Source organism: Triturus cristatus, chromosome 3_2 (assembly GCF_964204655.1).
Source record: "Triturus cristatus chromosome 3_2, aTriCri1.1, whole genome shotgun sequence".
Taxonomy (NCBI): Eukaryota; Metazoa; Chordata; class Amphibia; order Caudata; family Salamandridae; genus Triturus; species Triturus cristatus.
In genome coordinates, this window is record NC_140584.1 from 923,380,943 (window position 1) to 923,400,238 (window position 19,296).

Consider the following 19,296-nt stretch of genomic DNA (forward strand, 5'->3'; position numbering starts at 1 on the left):
CAGATGGCGCACTAATTTCTGTTAAAATATTTTCAGCCCACAGATGAGCCACCGCAAACAGTGCCTGCCATCAATCCCAAGCGCATGCTCCCACTTTACGGCTTGACAAATGCTCTGCCGTATGGCCCCCTCTCTTCACGGGGTGGTGCAAGCTCGACGGCTGGGTCGCCGCCTAATATTCACGCTCCGTAGCCAGTCCCACCAGGTGAGCAGCACTCGAACACGCACTAAGGTGGCAAGCCTTTAATTCAGGGTACAAGCAGGTTCAGTTTGCAGTTTCAATCAAACAGCCAGAAAGCGATTCGCCTGACGCGTTTCGAAAGTCAATCTTTCTTCTTCAGAGGCAGTCGCTGTAATGAATGTGTGCTCCGGTCTCCATGCTTAAATGCCAAAATCACGCCCCCAGATGGGCCGGCCAAATGACCCTCGGCATTATGGGTGATGGAGTCCCGGTCAATCAGACCTCAGATGGCGCACTAATTTCTGTTAAAATATTTTCAGCCCACAGATGAGCCACCGCAAACAGTGCCTGCCATCAATCCCAAGCGCATGCTCCCACTTTACGGCTTGACAAATGCTCTGCCGTATGGCCCCCTCTCTTCACGGGGTGGTGCAAGCTCGACGGCTGGGTCGCCGCCTAATATTCACGCTCCGTAGCCAGTCCCACCAGGTGAGCAGCACTCGAACACGCACTAAGGTGGCAAGCCTTTAATTCAGGGTACAAGCAGGTTCAGTTTGCAGTTTCAATCAAACAGCCAGAAAGCGATTCGCCTGACGCGTTTCGAAAGTCGATCTTTCTTCTTCAGAGGCAGTCGCTGTAATGAATGTGTGCTCCGGTCTCCATGCTTAAATGCCAAAATCACGCCCCCAGATGGGCCGGCCAAATGACCCTCGGCATTATGGGTGATGGAGTCCCGGTCAATCAGACCTCCGATGGCGCACTAATTTCTGTTAAAATATTTTCAGCCCACAGATGAGCCACCGCAAACAGTGCCTGCCATCAATCCCAAGCGCATGCTCCCACTTTACGGCTTGACAAATGCTCTGCCGTATGGCCCCCTCTCTTCACGGGGTGGTGCAAGCTCGACGGCTGGGTCGCCGCCTAATCTGTGGGCTGAAAATATTTTAACAGAAATTAGTGCGCCATCTGAGGTCTGATTGACCGGGACTCCATCACCCATAATGCCGAGGGTCATTTGGCCGGCCCATCTGGGGGCGTGATTTTGGCATTTAAGCATGGAGACCGGAGCACACATTCATTACAGCGACTGCCTCTGAAGAAGAAAGATTGACTTTCGAAACGCGTCAGGCGAATCGCTTTCTGGCTGTTTGATTGAAACTGCAAACTGAACCTGCTTGTACCCTGAATTAAAGGCTTGCCACCTTAGTGCGTGTTCGAGTGCTGCTCACCTGGTGGGACTGGCTACGGAGCGTGAATATTAGGCGGCGACCCAGCCGTCGAGCTTGCACCACCCCGTGAAGAGAGGGGGCCATACGGCAGAGCATTTGTCAAGCCGTAAAGTGGGAGCATGCGCTTGGGATTGATGGCAGGCACTGTTTGCGGTGGCTCATCTGTGGGCTGAAAATATTTTAACAGAAATTAGTGCGCCATCTGAGGTCTGATTGACCGGGACTCCATCACCCATAATGCCGAGGGTCATTTGGCCGGCCCATCTGGGGGCGTGATTTTGGCATTTAAGCATGGAGACCGGAGCACACATTCATTACAGCGACTGCCTCTGAAGAAGAAAGATTGACTTTCGAAACGCGTCAGGCGAATCGCTTTCTGGCTGTTTGATTGAAACTGCAAACTGAACCTGCTTGTACCCTGAATTAAAGGCTTGCCACCTTAGTGCGTGTTCGAGTGCTGCTCACCTGGTGGGACTGGCTACGGAGCGTGAATATTAGGCGGCGACCCAGCCGTCGAGCTTGCACCACCCCGTGAAGAGAGGGGGCCATACGGCAGAGCATTTGTCAAGCCGTAAAGTGGGAGCATGCGCTTGGGATTGATGGCAGGCACTGTTTGCGGTGGCTCATCTGTGGGCTGAAAATATTTTAACAGAAATTAGTGCGCCATCTGAGGTCTGATTGACCGGGACTCCATCACCCATAATGCCGAGGGTCATTTGGCCGGCCCATCTGGGGGCGTGATTTTGGCATTTAAGCATGGAGACCGGAGCACACATTCATTACAGCGACTGCCTCTGAAGAAGAAAGATTGACTTTCGAAACGCGTCAGGCGAATCGCTTTCTGGCTGTTTGATTGAAACTGCAAACTGAACCTGCTTGTACCCTGAATTAAAGGCTTGCCACCTTAGTGCGTGTTCGAGTGCTGCTCACCTGGTGGGACTGGCTACGGAGCGTGAATATTAGGCGGCGACCCAGCCGTCGAGCTTGCACCACCCCGTGAAGAGAGGGGGCCATACGGCAGAGCATTTGTCAAGCCGTAAAGTGGGAGCATGCGCTTGGGATTGATGGCAGGCACTGTTTGCGGTGGCTCATCTGTGGGCTGAAAATATTTTAACAGAAATTAGTGCGCCATCTGAGGTCTGATTGACTGGGACTCCATCACCCATAATGCCGAGGGTCATTTGGCCGGCCCATCTGGGGGCGTGATTTTGGCATTTAAGCATGGAAACCGGAGCACACATTCATTACAGCGACTGCCTCTGAAGAAGAAAGATTGACTTTCGAAACGCGTCAGGCGAATCGCTTTCTGGCTGTTTGATTGAAACTGCAAACTGAACCTGCTTGTACCCTGAATTAAAGGCTTGCCACCTTAGTGCGTGTTCGAGTGCTGCTCACCTGGTGGGACTGGCTACGGAGCGTGAATATTAGGCGGCGACCCAGCCGTCGAGCTTGCACCACCCCGTGAAGAGAGGGGGCCATACGGCAGAGCATTTGTCAAGCCGTAAAGTGGGAGCATGCGCTTGGGATTGATGGCAGGCACTGTTTGCGGTGGCTCATCTGTGGGCTGAAAATATTTTAACAGAAATTAGTGCGCCATCTGAGGTCTGATTGACCGGGACTCCATCACCCATAATGCCGAGGGTCATTTGGCCGGCCCATCTGGGGGCGTGATTTTGGCATTTAAGCATGGAGACCGGAGCACACATTCATTACAGCGACTGCCTCTGAAGAAGAAAGATTGACTTTCGAAACGCGTCAGGCGAATCGCTTTCTGGCTGTTTGATTGAAACTGCAAACTGAACCTGCTTGTACCCTGAATTAAAGGCTTGCCACCTTAGTGCGTGTTCGAGTGCTGCTCACCTGGTGGGACTGGCTACGGAGCGTGAATATTAGGCGGCGACCCAGCCGTCGAGCTTGCACCACCCCGTGAAGAGAGGGGGCCATACGGCAGAGCATTTGTCAAGCCGTAAAGTGGGAGCATGCGCTTGGGATTGATGGCAGGCACTGTTTGCGGTGGCTCATCTGTGGGCTGAAAATATTTTAACAGAAATTAGTGCGCCATCTGAGGTCTGATTGACCGGGACTCCATCACCCATAATGCCGAGGGTCATTTGGCCGGCCCATCTGGGGGCGTGATTTTGGCATTTAAGCATGGAGACCGGAGCACACATTCATTACAGCGACTGCCTCTGAAGAAGAAAGATTGACTTTCGAAACGCGTCAGGCGAATCGCTTTCTGGCTGTTTGATTGAAACTGCAAACTGAACCTGCTTGTACCCTGAATTAAAGGCTTGCCACCTTAGTGCGTGTTCGAGTGCTGCTCACCTGGTGGGACTGGCTACGGAGCGTGAATATTAGGCGGCGACCCAGCCGTCGAGCTTGCACCACCCCGTGAAGAGAGGGGGCCATACGGCAGAGCATTTGTCAAGCCGTAAAGTGGGAGCATGCGCTTGGGATTGATGGCAGGCACTGTTTGCGGTGGCTCATCTGTGGGCTGAAAATATTTTAACAGAAATTAGTGCGCCATCTGAGGTCTGATTGACCGGGACTCCATCACCCATAATGCCGAGGGTCATTTGGCCGGCCCATCTGGGGGCGTGATTTTGGCATTTAAGCATGGAGACCGGAGCACACATTCATTACAGCGACTGCCTCTGAAGAAGAAAGATTGACTTTCGAAACGCGTCAGGCAAATCGCTTTCTGGCTGTTTGATTGAAACTGCAAACTGAACCTGCTTGTACCCTGAATTAAAGGCTTGCCACCTTAGTGCGTGTTCGAGTGCTGCTCACCTGGTGGGACTGGCTACGGAGCGTAAAATTAAAATGTGTGCATTCAAGATGAATATATATGCTTTTCCGAAACTCATGATCTGATGTTTTGGAGACATATTACTAAAATCAACTTGGTGACCGGAGCATTGCAGATGTGGCATTTGTATATCACCCATATAGAGGCATTCTACATTGAAAAAGTATTTTTTGCATTATAGCTGGGAACGGTGCCTAATGCACTGAGGTAATCACTTCTGGTAATCTTGCATATGGTTTCTGCTAATGTAATTTTGTCTGATGTGGTCAGTATTGAACCTCTAACAATATTGGTAGCTCATAGTGATTTTCACTGAACATAAGTAGCTCTTTTTACTGAAGAGGTTGGAGACCCCTGAACTAAGGCATTTACAGTTGATCAGCTAGTCAGTAAAATGTCTCAACACTTTCTCATAATTGTAACAATCTCCATCATTGATAATCAAGCTGACTTATTCCAAGCCAGAGTCACAGAGAGGTCATTAGAATGGCTGAGACTATGGTGGTTCCTTGATCTCTCCAACTTATCGGAGAGAGTTCAAGAGAGGCTGCTGCGCATACATGATCACCTGTCCAAGATCCAAGGTCAAATTCCCCGCCCCTTCTTTAAACGTGGCAGCGTCATTGCTCCTCAATACAACCAATGTGGCCATGTAAATATATCACAAGATTTTATTAACATTTTGAAATAGGCAAAGCACTCATTCTCCAACTCATAATGTTCGTTTAAGTGGATGTCTTTTGGTATCTGATGCATTTGCTGTCTTTTTTTTAAATCATAATGAACCAAATAGGCAGCAATTCATCTGAGCTCAAATTTAACACAGCCCCTTTCAGGCAGCCAGCAGCTCTGACGTCCCATCAATGCCTTGCATGTCAGTTGATTCATTTTATTTTTTTATCTCTTTAATAAAATATTCTTGAGCACTGTACTTAGCTTTGACAACCAAACATTTTGTTCTGTTTGTTTTTTTGCACATTAATTAAATGTGTTTCAAAACCAGATCATTTTGACACATGTTTTGAATGACAATCTCTGCATTGCAGGTTATTTTTCAGTCAGAAGCCTTCACTGTTTGTGAAGTGCCTCTCCTGTGGGAAGAAGGAAAGAAATTTGTGTGTGGGCTTCCTTTCAGCGTTATACACTATATGGGAATTTGATATCTGTCAACCAATGTTCATAGAATCCAAACGGATTGAGTGAGCATCAGACTGTATGAAAGTAAAGAAGATGCCTGACTACACATGAGGTGGAGCAATCTGGAATGGCAAAAATGGGGTTCTTCTACTCTAAGACTCCCACGTAGGTAGGTTCAAAGAAATGTATCATGAGGAAAAAAACAGATCATTCCTACCATCCTGTTTAAAGTCTTCAGAACTGTTATCAAGAAAAGCTATGTTGGCAACCTGTTTACCATTCAAGATCTACTTGACATGCAATAAACCTTTGCCATTGCGTTAGTCGATTTAGAGGACTCCATCAACTCTGGGCATACTTCAGTGTCTAAGCACTTGACATTGAAAGCATTCATGCCAAATCACTTTCCTATGACAAGTGAGCTGCAGTAGTTGACATCTCTTATCTGTGAAAAAGGACCCCACCAGACATCATGTATCCTCTTTCAGACCCAGAAACAATCCAGACATGTAGTTCTAAGGATGCTCCTTAAGAAGATGCTATTTTCTTACCTTCCTTGTGCACCATCAAGAATGACAGTCAACACTCCTCCACATAGGAGAACAAGGATTCCTGTAGCCATGGACCCTCGAGCTCATACTGCATGTAGAGAGAAAATTCCTACGAGAGAATGCACTTTGAAAATAATGTGTTTGTGTAACGAAGAGAGTCATCCTAAAAGGCATACTCTTAGAAGATATATTACCCTATTACAACGTGGTATATCTTGCACTGATGCTGACAGTACATCAAATACTCTGCCTTCACTACCAGTGTCACAGTCAATATTTTCCTCAAGCAAATATCACAACCTTCCACAATATTCTAGCTAGGGATTCAGCTAATCTGAATAGTTCAATGCCAACTCCTCAAACTACAACTCATTTTATATTTGAGTCACTGCTAACATGAGAACTGTCATTGCCGCCTCTCCAAGTAGGTTCATGATCTTCTCAAATGATAAAAGACCCAGCTACTATGAATGAGACAGCTCCAAGGTTGCTTAGAAAGTTATTGTCCACCTGAGTAACAGTAGCAGCTGTATGAAAAAACATTAGCCTGCTACTTTGACGTCACTGCCACCTGATGGGAAAAGTAAACAGTTCTATGCCATGGGCTAAAAGGTTTGTGAATGTGCAGTGATAGCGACAGGACTGATCCCTCTGGGAGTCTCTCCAAAACTGTAGAGCCATCCCAGAAAAAGACAAGATTTTCAGATTGTTCTTAGCAAAGGGCGTCCTTGTCTCAAGCCACATAATCTGTGTCTCAAATGCGATCTCAAAACTAATTACCACAGATACTGCCACTGTCTGGTCTGCGGAAGGTCATCACGTTCCACCTCATAGAGCATAATCCTGATGTGCGCCAAAAAACAATCTACTTTTCAGAAGTACGTTTCAGGCCACAAGCAGATTGTGAGATTCATTGAATGAAAACCGACAAAGATGCAGTGACAGCAGTTGGGACGAAAAAGAACAGAAAACTCCATAATAGCACATTACAAATATCACAATAAGGTATGCCATCCCATGGAACAAATAGGAAGCAACACGCATGACGGCTTCGTGCTCTAAACAAACAACAATTCTTTCTTTCCCCCTCTTCCATAAACCTCTCATTAGCCAGGAAGCGTCCCCAGTCAGTCACCTCACAGATTAGCAAAACATAATAAAAGCCTGAAATGCGCAAAATATTGTGCAACAAGCAGATGCTTTGTGATTCAAACTCTTCCACCAACGAAACCACCACAGCCGCCGCCAATGCACTAACAGGATCAAACTCAATTACAGACTTCTGCAGAAGGAGGTAATAGAACCTGTGTCAATGAATGAAAATGGTAGAGTTACCTCTTCTTGATATGCCTTAGTTCAAATGCAGGGTCTGGCACAAGAGTTCAGACCCATACTATTCTCGAAAGGAGAAAACAAATGGACACAGTGATCTAAATTTAGGAATCTAGCTCTACAACAAATATACCCCGAACATTCCAATGTGAATTGGATATGAATTTTGGATCTGCAAGACACATACTTCACATCTTAGTTGCAAAAACACAACTGATATTTCATGATCTGGCAAGCCCAATACCAATACGGAGTCCTGCGGTTCAGTTATAAGTCTGCTCTCCGCACCTTTTCCAAAATGAGTGGCACTAGTAATACACCTAGGGAAAAGAAATATCTTCATTTATCCCTGCCCAGACAACTAGCTAATAAAAGGTCCAACGTTCCAGAAAGCTCAGAAGGACTTGCAAATCGCGACGTCACTTTGTCAGGCCCTTGAGCATCAAAAGGTGCTGAAAATGAAACGGGTGTCTCCCTCAGCAGGAAGAATTTTTCCTCTCAAGATAAATGTCCCTTTATTCAAAACACTAAATTCTCAACAGCCCATCAAATCTCTTCAGTACTGGTCTCCATACCATCTTGCCTAATCCTTGTGCCAAAAGCAAACCTTAGCCCAAGACTATTTGAGCAGTGCCTAGAGGTTCACTATAAACTGTACAATGCCTGCCATTATTATGCTTTCCTTAGAATCTCATGAAGGGAGTATAATTCTATCAGGACTTGCCCTTGCATACAATCAAGACCGATAAATCTCTTCAGAAGGTGGAGATATTGTGTGTACAGTTTAAGCATTCAAGGCACATAGTTCCAGAAAGAATTGCAATATCTCACCATCCTTCAGAGCTGAGGATGGTTCATCCATCCCTGATTAACCAAATTTTACTTCATTGATTTGCTTCATGTGGCAGGCAGAAGGATGCATTGTCGCCTATCAAGCATAGGGTACCCTCTTAAAGAATCGATGACTACTACTGCCCACTTCCTGTCACTGGGCCCCTTATTGACTGGTACTGGATCTCAGTATCCTCTGTTTAAGGTAATTACAGTTTTTGATCGTGGTATCTCTAGGGGCAGAATCTAAGGGCGCTGTTTGATGCCTTTCGAGACTGGAGAGCAGTGCCAGGTATGTTTACTGTGTGTTTTTTTCCAGATTTTTGTTATACAAGCCCTCTTGTCTCTAAATCAACTTAAACAGGGTCTGGAATGGCTGCCAGCACTGCCCCCTACCTCATAATTGGACGTGATTGCCTAGGAATCCACAGGCTATTTTAAAATAAATTTTACAACTTTTTTGATCAGGATTACTAACTGCGGCTTGTAATATAAAGAGAGTGGTACTACACTGCTATACATATCCAAGTCACTTTGTATGTGTGGCAAGTCATGTCAGAGGTTTTTGTTTGGCGAGGCTAACATTTCTGTGGGCTTCTCTTTGGTTTGGGATCCAAGAATCAGCCTGTAATTAAGAAAACGCATACTCTGGGGAGAGCGAAAAACACATTATTTGTTGCAGCCAAATGGTGTTGCCGTGTTAACTGCATCAAGAAGGGAGCAGGTCAGGCCTTCTGTTTTATTATCTAATAACAAGAAACGGGAGCGCATGGCCCCAAAATGCATGCAAAGAGCCCTGGCTTCCCTCCAATAAAATATTCTTGTATAAAACCTCTTTGATAGTCTTACCATTGTATATTATCACTGTTTTTGTGGTAAATCTCTCTGTTTCCCCTCGTGGGATATCATCTTGTCACTTGTTAACCTAGAGACGCTACGCCCTCTTTTCGTACCATAGGCAGGTGACATTTATTCCCTTCTTGTGTAGGGTTTTGATATATGGCTTTATCTGATAAACATCTGTAACTTCCAAAATTGAGTCCTTCAAAATCATTATACTTCACATTGTTTCTTTGTCGTCTTTGATTTCATGTCTAGTCAGTGCATTTCTGAAAAAAAAGACGTGTATCCTTCTCAATTGAAATCAATATTGACACCTTTACTGAAAAAATGCAAGTTTAGATACCAGTTCTCAAGCCAATTACCACTCTATTTCGACATTACTATTCTTTGCTTGAAGTCAATTGTTACATTCAAATAGCAAGAATAATTTGAAATTAATTGTTTTTGCCTCCTAATCGGGGTTTTGTCCATGCCCGGGAACACAGATAGCAAACAAGATCTGTTATGCGATTGGAAACAAAGATGTCCAGCTGCTCTTATATTTACTGGACCTTTCCATCAAAGCTTTCTATGCCAATAGTCGGAATAGCTGTCTGGTGTAGAGGGTGGCATTGGACTGAGTTCGATCATTGCTGGTGAGTGGACTCAGGAGGTCCATGTGGGATGGTTTGCATGCATCAAGCCCTATTGGGCTCATATGTGGCTTCCCCAGAGATAGGCCCTCTCCCACTTGTTGTTCAATGCTTATATGTTCCACTTGGAGCAAATAATTGATGCCTGTGGTTTCAAACGTACATGGCTGACATCAAGATCATAATGGATCAGAGTAATGCTCTTTCTGCTCAAACTTCCGTTACTCCTAGTTGTTAGAGATAAAAGCTTGCCTATTAACCAATTATCTGGCTCATATGTTGTAAAAATGGAAATCATGTAAATTAGTATTGAACATTTCTCATACTTTCCCTGCATAAAGAACTGTACTCTCAGGAGTACAGTAATTCAGGAAAGTGGGTAAGGATCATAGTTGACTCAAATGAATGTTACGACCTTCAGGTATAACCTTTCAAATATTAGTTTCTTTCTAGAGTTAGGCATCCTTACTTTACTTAAGCCAAGATGTGGTAATCTCAAGGCTGTTCTTGCCTTGTGTCCTGGCTCCAACACCAGCTGGATTGGCTGTCAATAAAAGTTCAATTGAATCAGAATTCTGTGTGTTTCGAAAACGATTCATGGGCTTCCTTCTATTAATTTGTCCAATCCCATTCATTTTTAAAATCGCATAAGGTTATTTAGATCTGCCGTAGACACTGAACCAGTAATTCCTAGATAGTGACTGGAGAAGACAGGAGGATAACTCCTCAGCTAGTGCAAGACCGTGGAATCAACTTGCCTCCTCATTGCACCATTTGTTAGATCTGCACAGTTCTAAAAACAAGCATGAAACAATATTTACTTACTCTGCCATTGTTTCCATGGGACGTATTGTATTATAATAACTGTTAGAGGCCCATTGGCTACTTGGCATTACATATTGTGACGTTATATGTGTAGATTTGATATTTATGGTTTTATTATACTTTTCTGATTTGTATTTGTTAATTTATTTCTATTGTGGTACTGTAGCAGCCGGATAGCTTACAGGCATGTGATGCACTATATAAATAATAGAAACTACAATTAAAGTTTTTGCTAATATCCATATCAAAGGCAGTTCTCATGTAGACAGACCCTACCACCACATTATTCTTTCTGAACAAACATAGGGAAATAGGGTCAAAAATCTTATTCTGAGAATTATACACCATCAGGTGGTAACTGATGCTCAGTAACCTGCAAATCAAAATAGAGCACCTACCAGGTGTGCAGATTGTCTAGACAAATGCTCTCAGCAGAATTTTTCAAGAGAACCACAAGTAGGTCTAAAGAATATCTTTTCTGACGAATATTTCCACAAATAGACCTCTTCCACACAATTGACCAATAGCTTCCCAGGCTTCTACTCCATATACCACAAACCGTGGTTGTGGGCAATCCTCTTTTTGTCAATTGGCTAGGGAAATCTCAACTTTTTCAGTGATCCCATTAATCCCATTAGTACTGCTCGGGATTAGCCATTTCAAAGCCAGAATGACTCTCATTGCATCAAAGAGGCAGAAATGGAATTGGTTCACAGATCTCCACCGTAAATCAGGTAGACCTCTGAAAAAGCTCCTGTGCAGATTTTCCAGGCCTGATAATCCATCCACCCTACTTCCTTGAACTTAGTGATGTGGCAACTGAACACATACAATACGGTCATGTACATCTGTCAAAAGATTACCTGGGCATTCGAAATGAGGCAAAATGCCTTTGGTCTGGTCTTCTCATGGCTTCCGAAGAAATTTGAAGACATTATGCACTATAGATATGCAGAAGAACATTGGACTAAACACATGCCAGAAAGAGGGCAGTTCTACTATGTCTGTCTTCGAGTCTCCTACAAGAAGGGTCCTCCCCTTTGTCTTTTGTTTTTCAGGCAACCCGGATTAAAGGTTTATTGGATGGCATTAGAAAAGATTTTGGTTGAATCAGAAGATCATCTCTTCCATGGAAACAAAAAAAACAGTTCTAGCATTATTGATCGACCCCCTTTTGAGTTCATGTAAAAACATTGTTTACAGCAACTTTCCTAGAAAACAGCTTTTGCTGGTAACTCTGACCTGATCATGCAGGTTTAGTTCAAAATAGCCCTTATTGTCCCAAGAACTTAGCACAGTTTTTTATTCAAATAAGATGGTTATGCAAGCCATCCAACTTTCCTAACAAAAGTGGTCACATATTTCCATATAAACCAGACTGTTGTTTTGCCTGTTTTCTTTACAAACACCCCCCTCCCCAGCAGAAAGATAATTGAACATGAGGGATGTTAGGTAAGGTTACTGTTTATCTTCAGGTATCAGCGATAGTCCTGAATTTCTATGAATTGGGCCTGATTGATCTCTGTCCCCAACAATGTATTTGGCTTCACACTTACCCATTCAATCATCATCTGACACAGAGCTTCAGAGACTTCCGTACTGCTCTTCACTGGCAGTATGTGACCTTAAATAATTAGCAGGGTGTCAGAGGTTACTGGCGTGTTCTCAGGCTCTCAACAAACACCCTGAAATTGTTTTTTTAAATGAGTTAGATAGTCTGAACATTACAGCTTGCTGACTAAAACACAGTTTTATGAAAGTTAATGTCCACAGCATTTGAACAGGTGGACCTTTGAGAAATTAAGGGGTCATTTAGGGTTTAGCATAGCAGGTGATCATCCATAAATTGGAGATTCACCACCACCAAACTTGTAGTTCCCCTGTCCAATTTAGGCACGCATTATGAGTGGCCTAGAAAATTGCCCACATTGTTCCATTTGAGCTATTGATTCTGGGGTATCAGCAGGTCAAAGGGTGGGGAATATCTGGGCCGTTACAAGTGGGGCCGCCAGGTCCCTTAAGAAATGAGGAATCAGTAATTCTGGGTCCGATTCTGCTTGTAATTTCTCATTTTTCCCTAGATTTTCATAGAGATTTCGGCTTAACATAAACAGATCATATAGAGAATGCCCATGAAAAAAGAAAAAAATCCACAAAATACTGCAGATCTCATAATTCTGATGGGGCTTATAACTTCCGTTATCAATTCCCTTGGAATTAAGAGGTCACTAGTATTGAGAGCCTTAGAGGTGGGGGAACCACAATGTTTTTGATGGTGTATCCTCAGCTATGCACACACAGTAGAAGCTACCCTGAAATAATGGTCACTAACATAATGTAACTGTATCCCTACAAAACACTAAATGGGTTGAGTGCTGGGCATTTCAAAATATTTTAAGGACTGTCCTCACACACCACCAGGTGTCATGCTTCATCATAGACAGTCCTCGCTCACTAAAAACCGTGTTTGATAGAGAGCAGGCCTACACCTGGAGACAGGGCTGCACTTCTAATTATATAAGTGGTGGCCCAGTGCAATAGCGATTTAAAAACTAATGTATTACCCTAAATTACATTTAATCGTAGGGTATTACTTGGTGTTAAAAACTAAAATGCGGGGATTAGGGGAACTATTACCCCTTCACCTCTCTTGTCGTCAACATGTTTCTGCTGTTGGCTCAAGTGAGTCTGCGGCATTCATCATGACGGGATTCCGTCTCCTATCTTACCAGATTGGTTCCAGATATTGCCACTATGTTAGGGTGACCTGTGTCATCCTCTAACTAAAACTGATGTTCATATATATATATATATATATGTAAAACAAACGTTAATTTTCTTATTTAATTAGATGTATTTTTTGGCAGATAAGGGCTGTCATACACACTATGCATATGCAAAATTGTATGAGAGTGATATCACGTGACGCGGCAAACATGAAACATAATTTCAAAAGTTCCATTCCAAAGTTCAATTATTCAGGTGGAAAATTAAAAACTAGAAGTGATAGTGAATTTTGTAAATTGATTCAATGGCAGATGCTCTGTTTTCTCATTCACAATCCCTCTCATAATCTTACTGCTTCAAGGTACGTGTCCCTTGCCGTGCACCTAAAGATGTCCTCTCCTCTTCCCCGAAGATGTCAGAGTGGGAGCAAAACCTTGCGTTTATATAGGCGTGTCCCAATCAAGAAATTAGCTGAACTGCGGCATCTGTGTGCAATTACAAATGACAGCAGACAATTAGTTGCCAGATCCGGTGTCCGTGTGGTCTCCTGCCTGGAGATCACGTCATATTGTAGTTAACTGAAGGGTTAAAATGTTCTGGGCTGGCACCGTAAGTGAGAGAATCACCTGCAGATAATAACAGCTAGCCTGGTAGTTGCCACACTCGTTCCGCTGTCTTAGACGCCGCGATTGGGGGCCGCATGATGATGCGACACACCCAGGGGAGTGGCCATGTGGTGAAAGTAGAAAGATTGACACGCCCGCCGTAAGTGAGAGAATCATCTGTGGTTAATAACCACTGGCGTGGTCATTGCCACACTCGTTCTGATGTCTTGGGGGCCGCGTGATGACGCGACACACCCAGGGGCATGGCCATATGGCAAAAGCAGAGAAATTGACACAGCTGCCTCATCAAGGTCAGAGGCATCTTGTGTCATAAAGGTCTTGGGCAAACATATTCACATGTTCTTTGTGTACGTTTAGGAATGAACAAGAGGCACAATTAATTGCAAAAATAAAAATCTTACCCTGTACATTTCATGATTTCCAAAAATGGGCCTGGTGGTGCACACAATTCCATTGAATGTATATCTCATCAGTGATATAAGTAGGACTGTACATTGATGAAATGAATGAATCATATACATAAAGGTTCTATATTCCTAACCCATTGCATGGATATCTCATCATAATGTAAATGGGAGAGTACATTTGTCTAATATATTAATGAACCTAACACCAGTCTATTCATTTGTATAAAGGCAGTATCCCTCACAGGGGAATGGTACTATGAACGCTGGGTCTTGCCATGTATATGGGGTAATACATTCCATAGATTTTTATAGGGGCACAGAATGAGGCAGGGAGCGGGGGAAAGAAACAATTCTTGTACGCTCGCAAGTATTGTTAATTATGGCTCACAATTCAGACTGAATCAGTTATTACGATTGAAATCAAAGTATAGCGCTATGCTCATAGATGAAGCGTTGGCCTTATCTCTTCCTGGTCTTTCATGCTTAGTCCTCCGTTCTGTAAAGTTCTCTTTCTTTATGCTAGTGCTTGCACATCCCTGTGACTGGCCAGTGAGCTCCAGAGGTATTGCTCGCTGTCCAATCTGTAACCACGGGATATCGTTGTTCTGTCTGTTTTCCCACGTTCTTAGTCGATACACCCATCGTTGTTCACTGGTGTGAAGTCTTTTTTAGCCATTTTGACTTTTCGCAGTAATTTTCTCCCAAAACACCCATTCTATGTCCACGTCTCGATGGCCTTTTTCCAGGTAGTGGCACTTAAGTTTAGTGCTGTTCCTCTTGCACCTGAATGTGCTTCTATGTTCATTGATTTGTGTTTTTACTTTCCTGGTGGTCATTCCCACATAGAGAAGATCGCAGGGGCAGCTAATAAGGTAAATAATGTTCGCACTGTTGCAGTTGGTTAGGTCCTTCAGAATCCACGGTCTTCCTGTCTTAATGTCAACCTCTTTCGTGGTCTTGGTGAATTGACAAGCTACGCTGTTTCCACATGGATAATGGCCTACCGGCCTATGGTTGTCCAATAGCGGTGTTTGAGTTTTCAGCAGTGGTGTTTTTGCGTGAACCAATTCATCCTGAATACTCGTGTTCTTTTTAAAAGCAAAAAGAGATTGAGGACATTGTTTTGTACCCCTATTCAGAATATGCCAATTCTTACGTACTATGTTCTGGACTTTATTTGAAATGGGGGTAGATGTGATAACACAAACAACCCTCTCATTCCCAGGTTTCTTGTGGTTCTCGAGCGGGGCCTCTGGGTTGTTATTTCCTGCTCTTTTTTTCGCTCTCTTCACCTGTTTTCTCGGGTAATGGCGTGTGATCAGTTTTTCTTCCAGTGTCTTCGCCTGTGTATCATAAATCTTCAAGAGAGCAGCCGTTTATTCTGACCCGTAGGAACTGGCCAATGGGGAGATTCTGTCGAAGTGCTTTGGGGGAAAGCTTTCAAACTCTAAAAGTCTGTTCCTGTCAGTCGCTTTGTTGTGGACTCTCATATTTATGCCTTCTTGGTCCATTGTGATGATGAGGTCCAGAAATACTGCTTCATCTTTGTTGATGGTGTATGTACATTTTAGGTGTCTGTCCTTTGCGTTTACCCACTTTGAAAATTCTATTGCCTGTTCTTTGTTGCCATGCCAAATTCTTCTCACATAATCTATATATCTGCGCAACAGTTTCATCTGTTCTCTGTAGGGAGTTTTCGCGTTGAACATGTAGTCAACCTCAAATTGATGTACTTATAAACAAGCCATAATGGTCGCAAAGGTACTTCCCATTGATGTACCCCTCACTTGGTGGTATGTTATTCCTTCGTATTCAAAATTCTCTGTGGGGGCTAATTCTGCACATTCCATGACGAAGTGTCTGGGTGTCATGAATCTCCTGTAGTATTGGTTCTGGGGAATCTTGGTGTCTTTCAGGTACGAAGTAGAAGTCTTCACTATGGGTCTGAGAAACCAGTTGCAGAATTGTGAAAGGGGTTCCAACACTGAGCCGATGCCCGACACTATGGATCTACCTGGTGGGGGTATTTTGTTTTTATGGATCTTAGGGAGAGTGTAAAATCTTGGTGTTCGCGGTGTGTCAGCAATGAGAAACTCTGCCTCATGTTTGGTAATCCAATCATTCATGAGGCCTTCTTCTACGAAAGATTTTATTTTGTTTGTTAGTCTGTGTCCGATCAATTTGGAGAATTTCATAGCTCTCGCCATCATACAATAGTCGTGTACATTCTGGGTGGTACATCTTCTTATCCATAACAAATGTTGCTCCACCTTTATCAGCTGGTTTTATGACCAACTCTGTGTTCCTCTTGAGATTTTCTAGGGCTATTTTCTCACCTTTCCTCAAGTTCTCTAAGACCTTGTTGTTTTGGCATTCAATTGTGTCGATTTCCTTAAGGACTGCCTGTTGAAAAGCAAATACACGTCATGGCTTGTGTTGGTGGTACAAAAGTTGACTTCTTCTTTAAACCCGTGTTAGTAGGTTCTTGGTATGTAAGGGTTCTGTGGTTCTCAAAGAAGCTTTGTAATTTAATCCTCCAGAAAAATTGTGCTAGTTCTGTGTGTAGTGAGAAGAGGTCACTCCTGGGTGTTGGTGCAAGCCCCAGTCCTTAGAACAGGACGGCGTTCTCATCCGGTAATAGAATGTGGGTGTTCAAGTTTACGATGTTGGAGGGTCTCTGCCTCTTTGTCGGTCCCTGGTCCTTCCCCTTGCTCCTTGTCACTACCTGGTTCGGGGTTTGATCCCCCCAATGTACTTTGGCTGGCTGACTAGCATATTTTTGTTTTCCTCTTCACCGGCCTCTGCCTCTGTATAATAAAAGAGGGGGTCCTTGTTGGAAAGGGAAGCCCTGTAGTTGGAAGGGCTGTTGCCAGTAGCCAAAAGGTGGCATCGGGAGGGGCATTGGTTGGTCTCAGTAATATGATCTTTTAGGTCCTCTAGTTGCCCCTTCATCACTGTTGCCACTGCTGCTTCTGTCATCTCCCAAGCTCAAGGTCCAATGTAGTGGGGTCGGTCTAAACCTCTTGTCGTTTCCCTGTTGTCTGAACCTGAGGCTTCTCATAGTATTCATCCGTGACATAAGGGAAAGTTTTCTCGTGACTATACTTCTGCACATCTTTCTTGAGTTTGGTCAGTTTTGATTGTGTTAGGTATTCCATGTATTGGGTGTGATCATTATTTATCTCTTCCAGTTTGTTTTTAAAAACAGAGATTTGTACTGAGGTCTTAAGTTTACTCTCACACGTTTGTATCTCTATGAGTAGAAAGTCTGTGAGTTTTCTTGCTGCATTAACGATCAGCACCAACCAATCTTTTGTGCACGTCCATGCAATGTGTGACTAGTTCTTTCTAAACTCCTTATTCTGGAAAATGCGCTGCTCATTTGTGACGATTAGTCCTCTAGGGGTCATGTTTTTCCTTAAGTACTCTGTCATGAACACCAAGGGGGGTGCTCCTAGCATACACCCCCCTCGCGATCCTCCGGGCTCAGTACCGGCGTGATTTCAGCGCTTCCTTGGCTCCCGAGCGGCGGTAAGCAACTGTGGCGCCCAGCCGCCATATTGCGCTGATCTGTGGTGAGACACGCCCGTTCTTTTCATTGCTCCCTCTACTGCTATCTGTGGTTGCCGGAGGGTCCCTGCAGCACTCCGGGACCTCTATTCGGTTGTACGAATTTTAGCTGGGGTCATCAGGCCGGTTGGTACCCTGTATGTGCCTTGTTGTACTGGGCCTGGGATGGAGCCGATCAGATTCAAGTCTGATCGGCCATGATGGCTGGCCACGCCCCCTAGGGGATATCTTTATCCCATCAAACTACACCAGAAGTTAAACAGACAGCAAACTGAACAACAAAATGATGAGACCAGGGGAATAAGTCCTTAGTGAACTATAAATCCACTCATTGACTCATGGCATGATTGAAGGGAGCTTGAAGATACAATACCATGATCAGATCAGAGAGTGCCATAGCATCAGACTAGGATGGCTCACCAAATATTAAAATCTCCCATTATGAGTGTATAACTAATGTCTAACAACCATTCTGACGTTTGCTCTGATGTGCCAACAAAGGCACAGTGTTCCAGGCCAGGAGGACCGTGTGATCATAGTCACTATAATGCTAAGCTTTTCCACCTAGTCTCCTGATTTACAATAATTTCCAGAAAGTCAAAAACTCCTACAATGTTGGGGAGATTCATTATAGTTTCATTTCTGACCAAGACCGATTTGGTTGTGGATCTTTATTCTACTACAAGTAGTCCTTGTAATAGTTACATCTTTGTTGGAATTGATGCATATGATAGCACAGAATCTATAGAGGGATAGGCCATGGGCATGCAGAATGACTGCATATGTATAGTCCTTTGACCTCAAGTTTTTAAACTGTAAAAAAACAACATAAATCCTAATACTACATGGCTCAAGGTTCACTGAAGCTGGTTGTGGGAAGGAGTAGTGGATGAGTAGTTAATTACAGCTAGTCACTTTTGTGTGGTGGCCGTACCTTGAGAGTATAAACCTGCACCATAAATCGCCATACAGCAGCAAACTAACATGCTTTTACTAGGAGAGAACTGCAGTGTGTGCATACCTATACGGAATGTTTGAAAAAGGAAGTTACAGGTGAAAATTAAATTCACTGCTAGATATTAATGGATGAAATATCTTTTCCTAGAGTGCTGCTGTGAAGCCGGAGATGATAAACGTATCCCATTACTGAAAGAGGTGTTTGAGGCTTTTCCCAAAACCCCTATCAACATTGACATCAAAGTGAACAATGACACACTAATAAAAAAGGTAAACTTCTGCTCATTTTCCAGTATGATGAAATGGGGCTTTTATTTAAGGGGAATTGGTATATATACATTTATAGCAGGCCTTAGAAAGAGCATGATGTTGTACGTCCACAGTAATATTTTCATATTTTTGTAGAAGCCCAAATTGTGACCTTTCACAAGTGATTGCGAGAAGTCCTTGGGTTCAACGTGTATGAACTCCAGCTGTCGGAGCACTTATACTGGAAGATTTAATGCCTAATGGCCTCATTCGTAGTTACCTGTAATTTACATGCTGCAAACACCTCTTGGGAAGTGTTGGACGGTACCATGCAAAATTGCGTGTTGATAAGGTCATAATGAAGTAAAACATGCTGTGTCAGAGGACCTG

General features: G+C 43.8%; 1 protein-coding gene across 1 annotated transcript in view; it reads left to right on the forward strand.

Moving 5' to 3' along the window:
• Positions 1-19,296, forward strand: part of GDPD1 (glycerophosphodiester phosphodiesterase domain containing 1) — a 379,654-nt gene that overhangs the window by 291,838 nt on the left and 68,520 nt on the right. Inside the window, exon 5 of the mRNA XM_085649395.1 lies at positions 18,806-18,927. Within this exon, the coding sequence (XP_085505521.1) occupies positions 18,806-18,927 (122 nt within the window). The remainder of the gene's footprint in view (positions 1-18,805; positions 18,928-19,296) is intronic.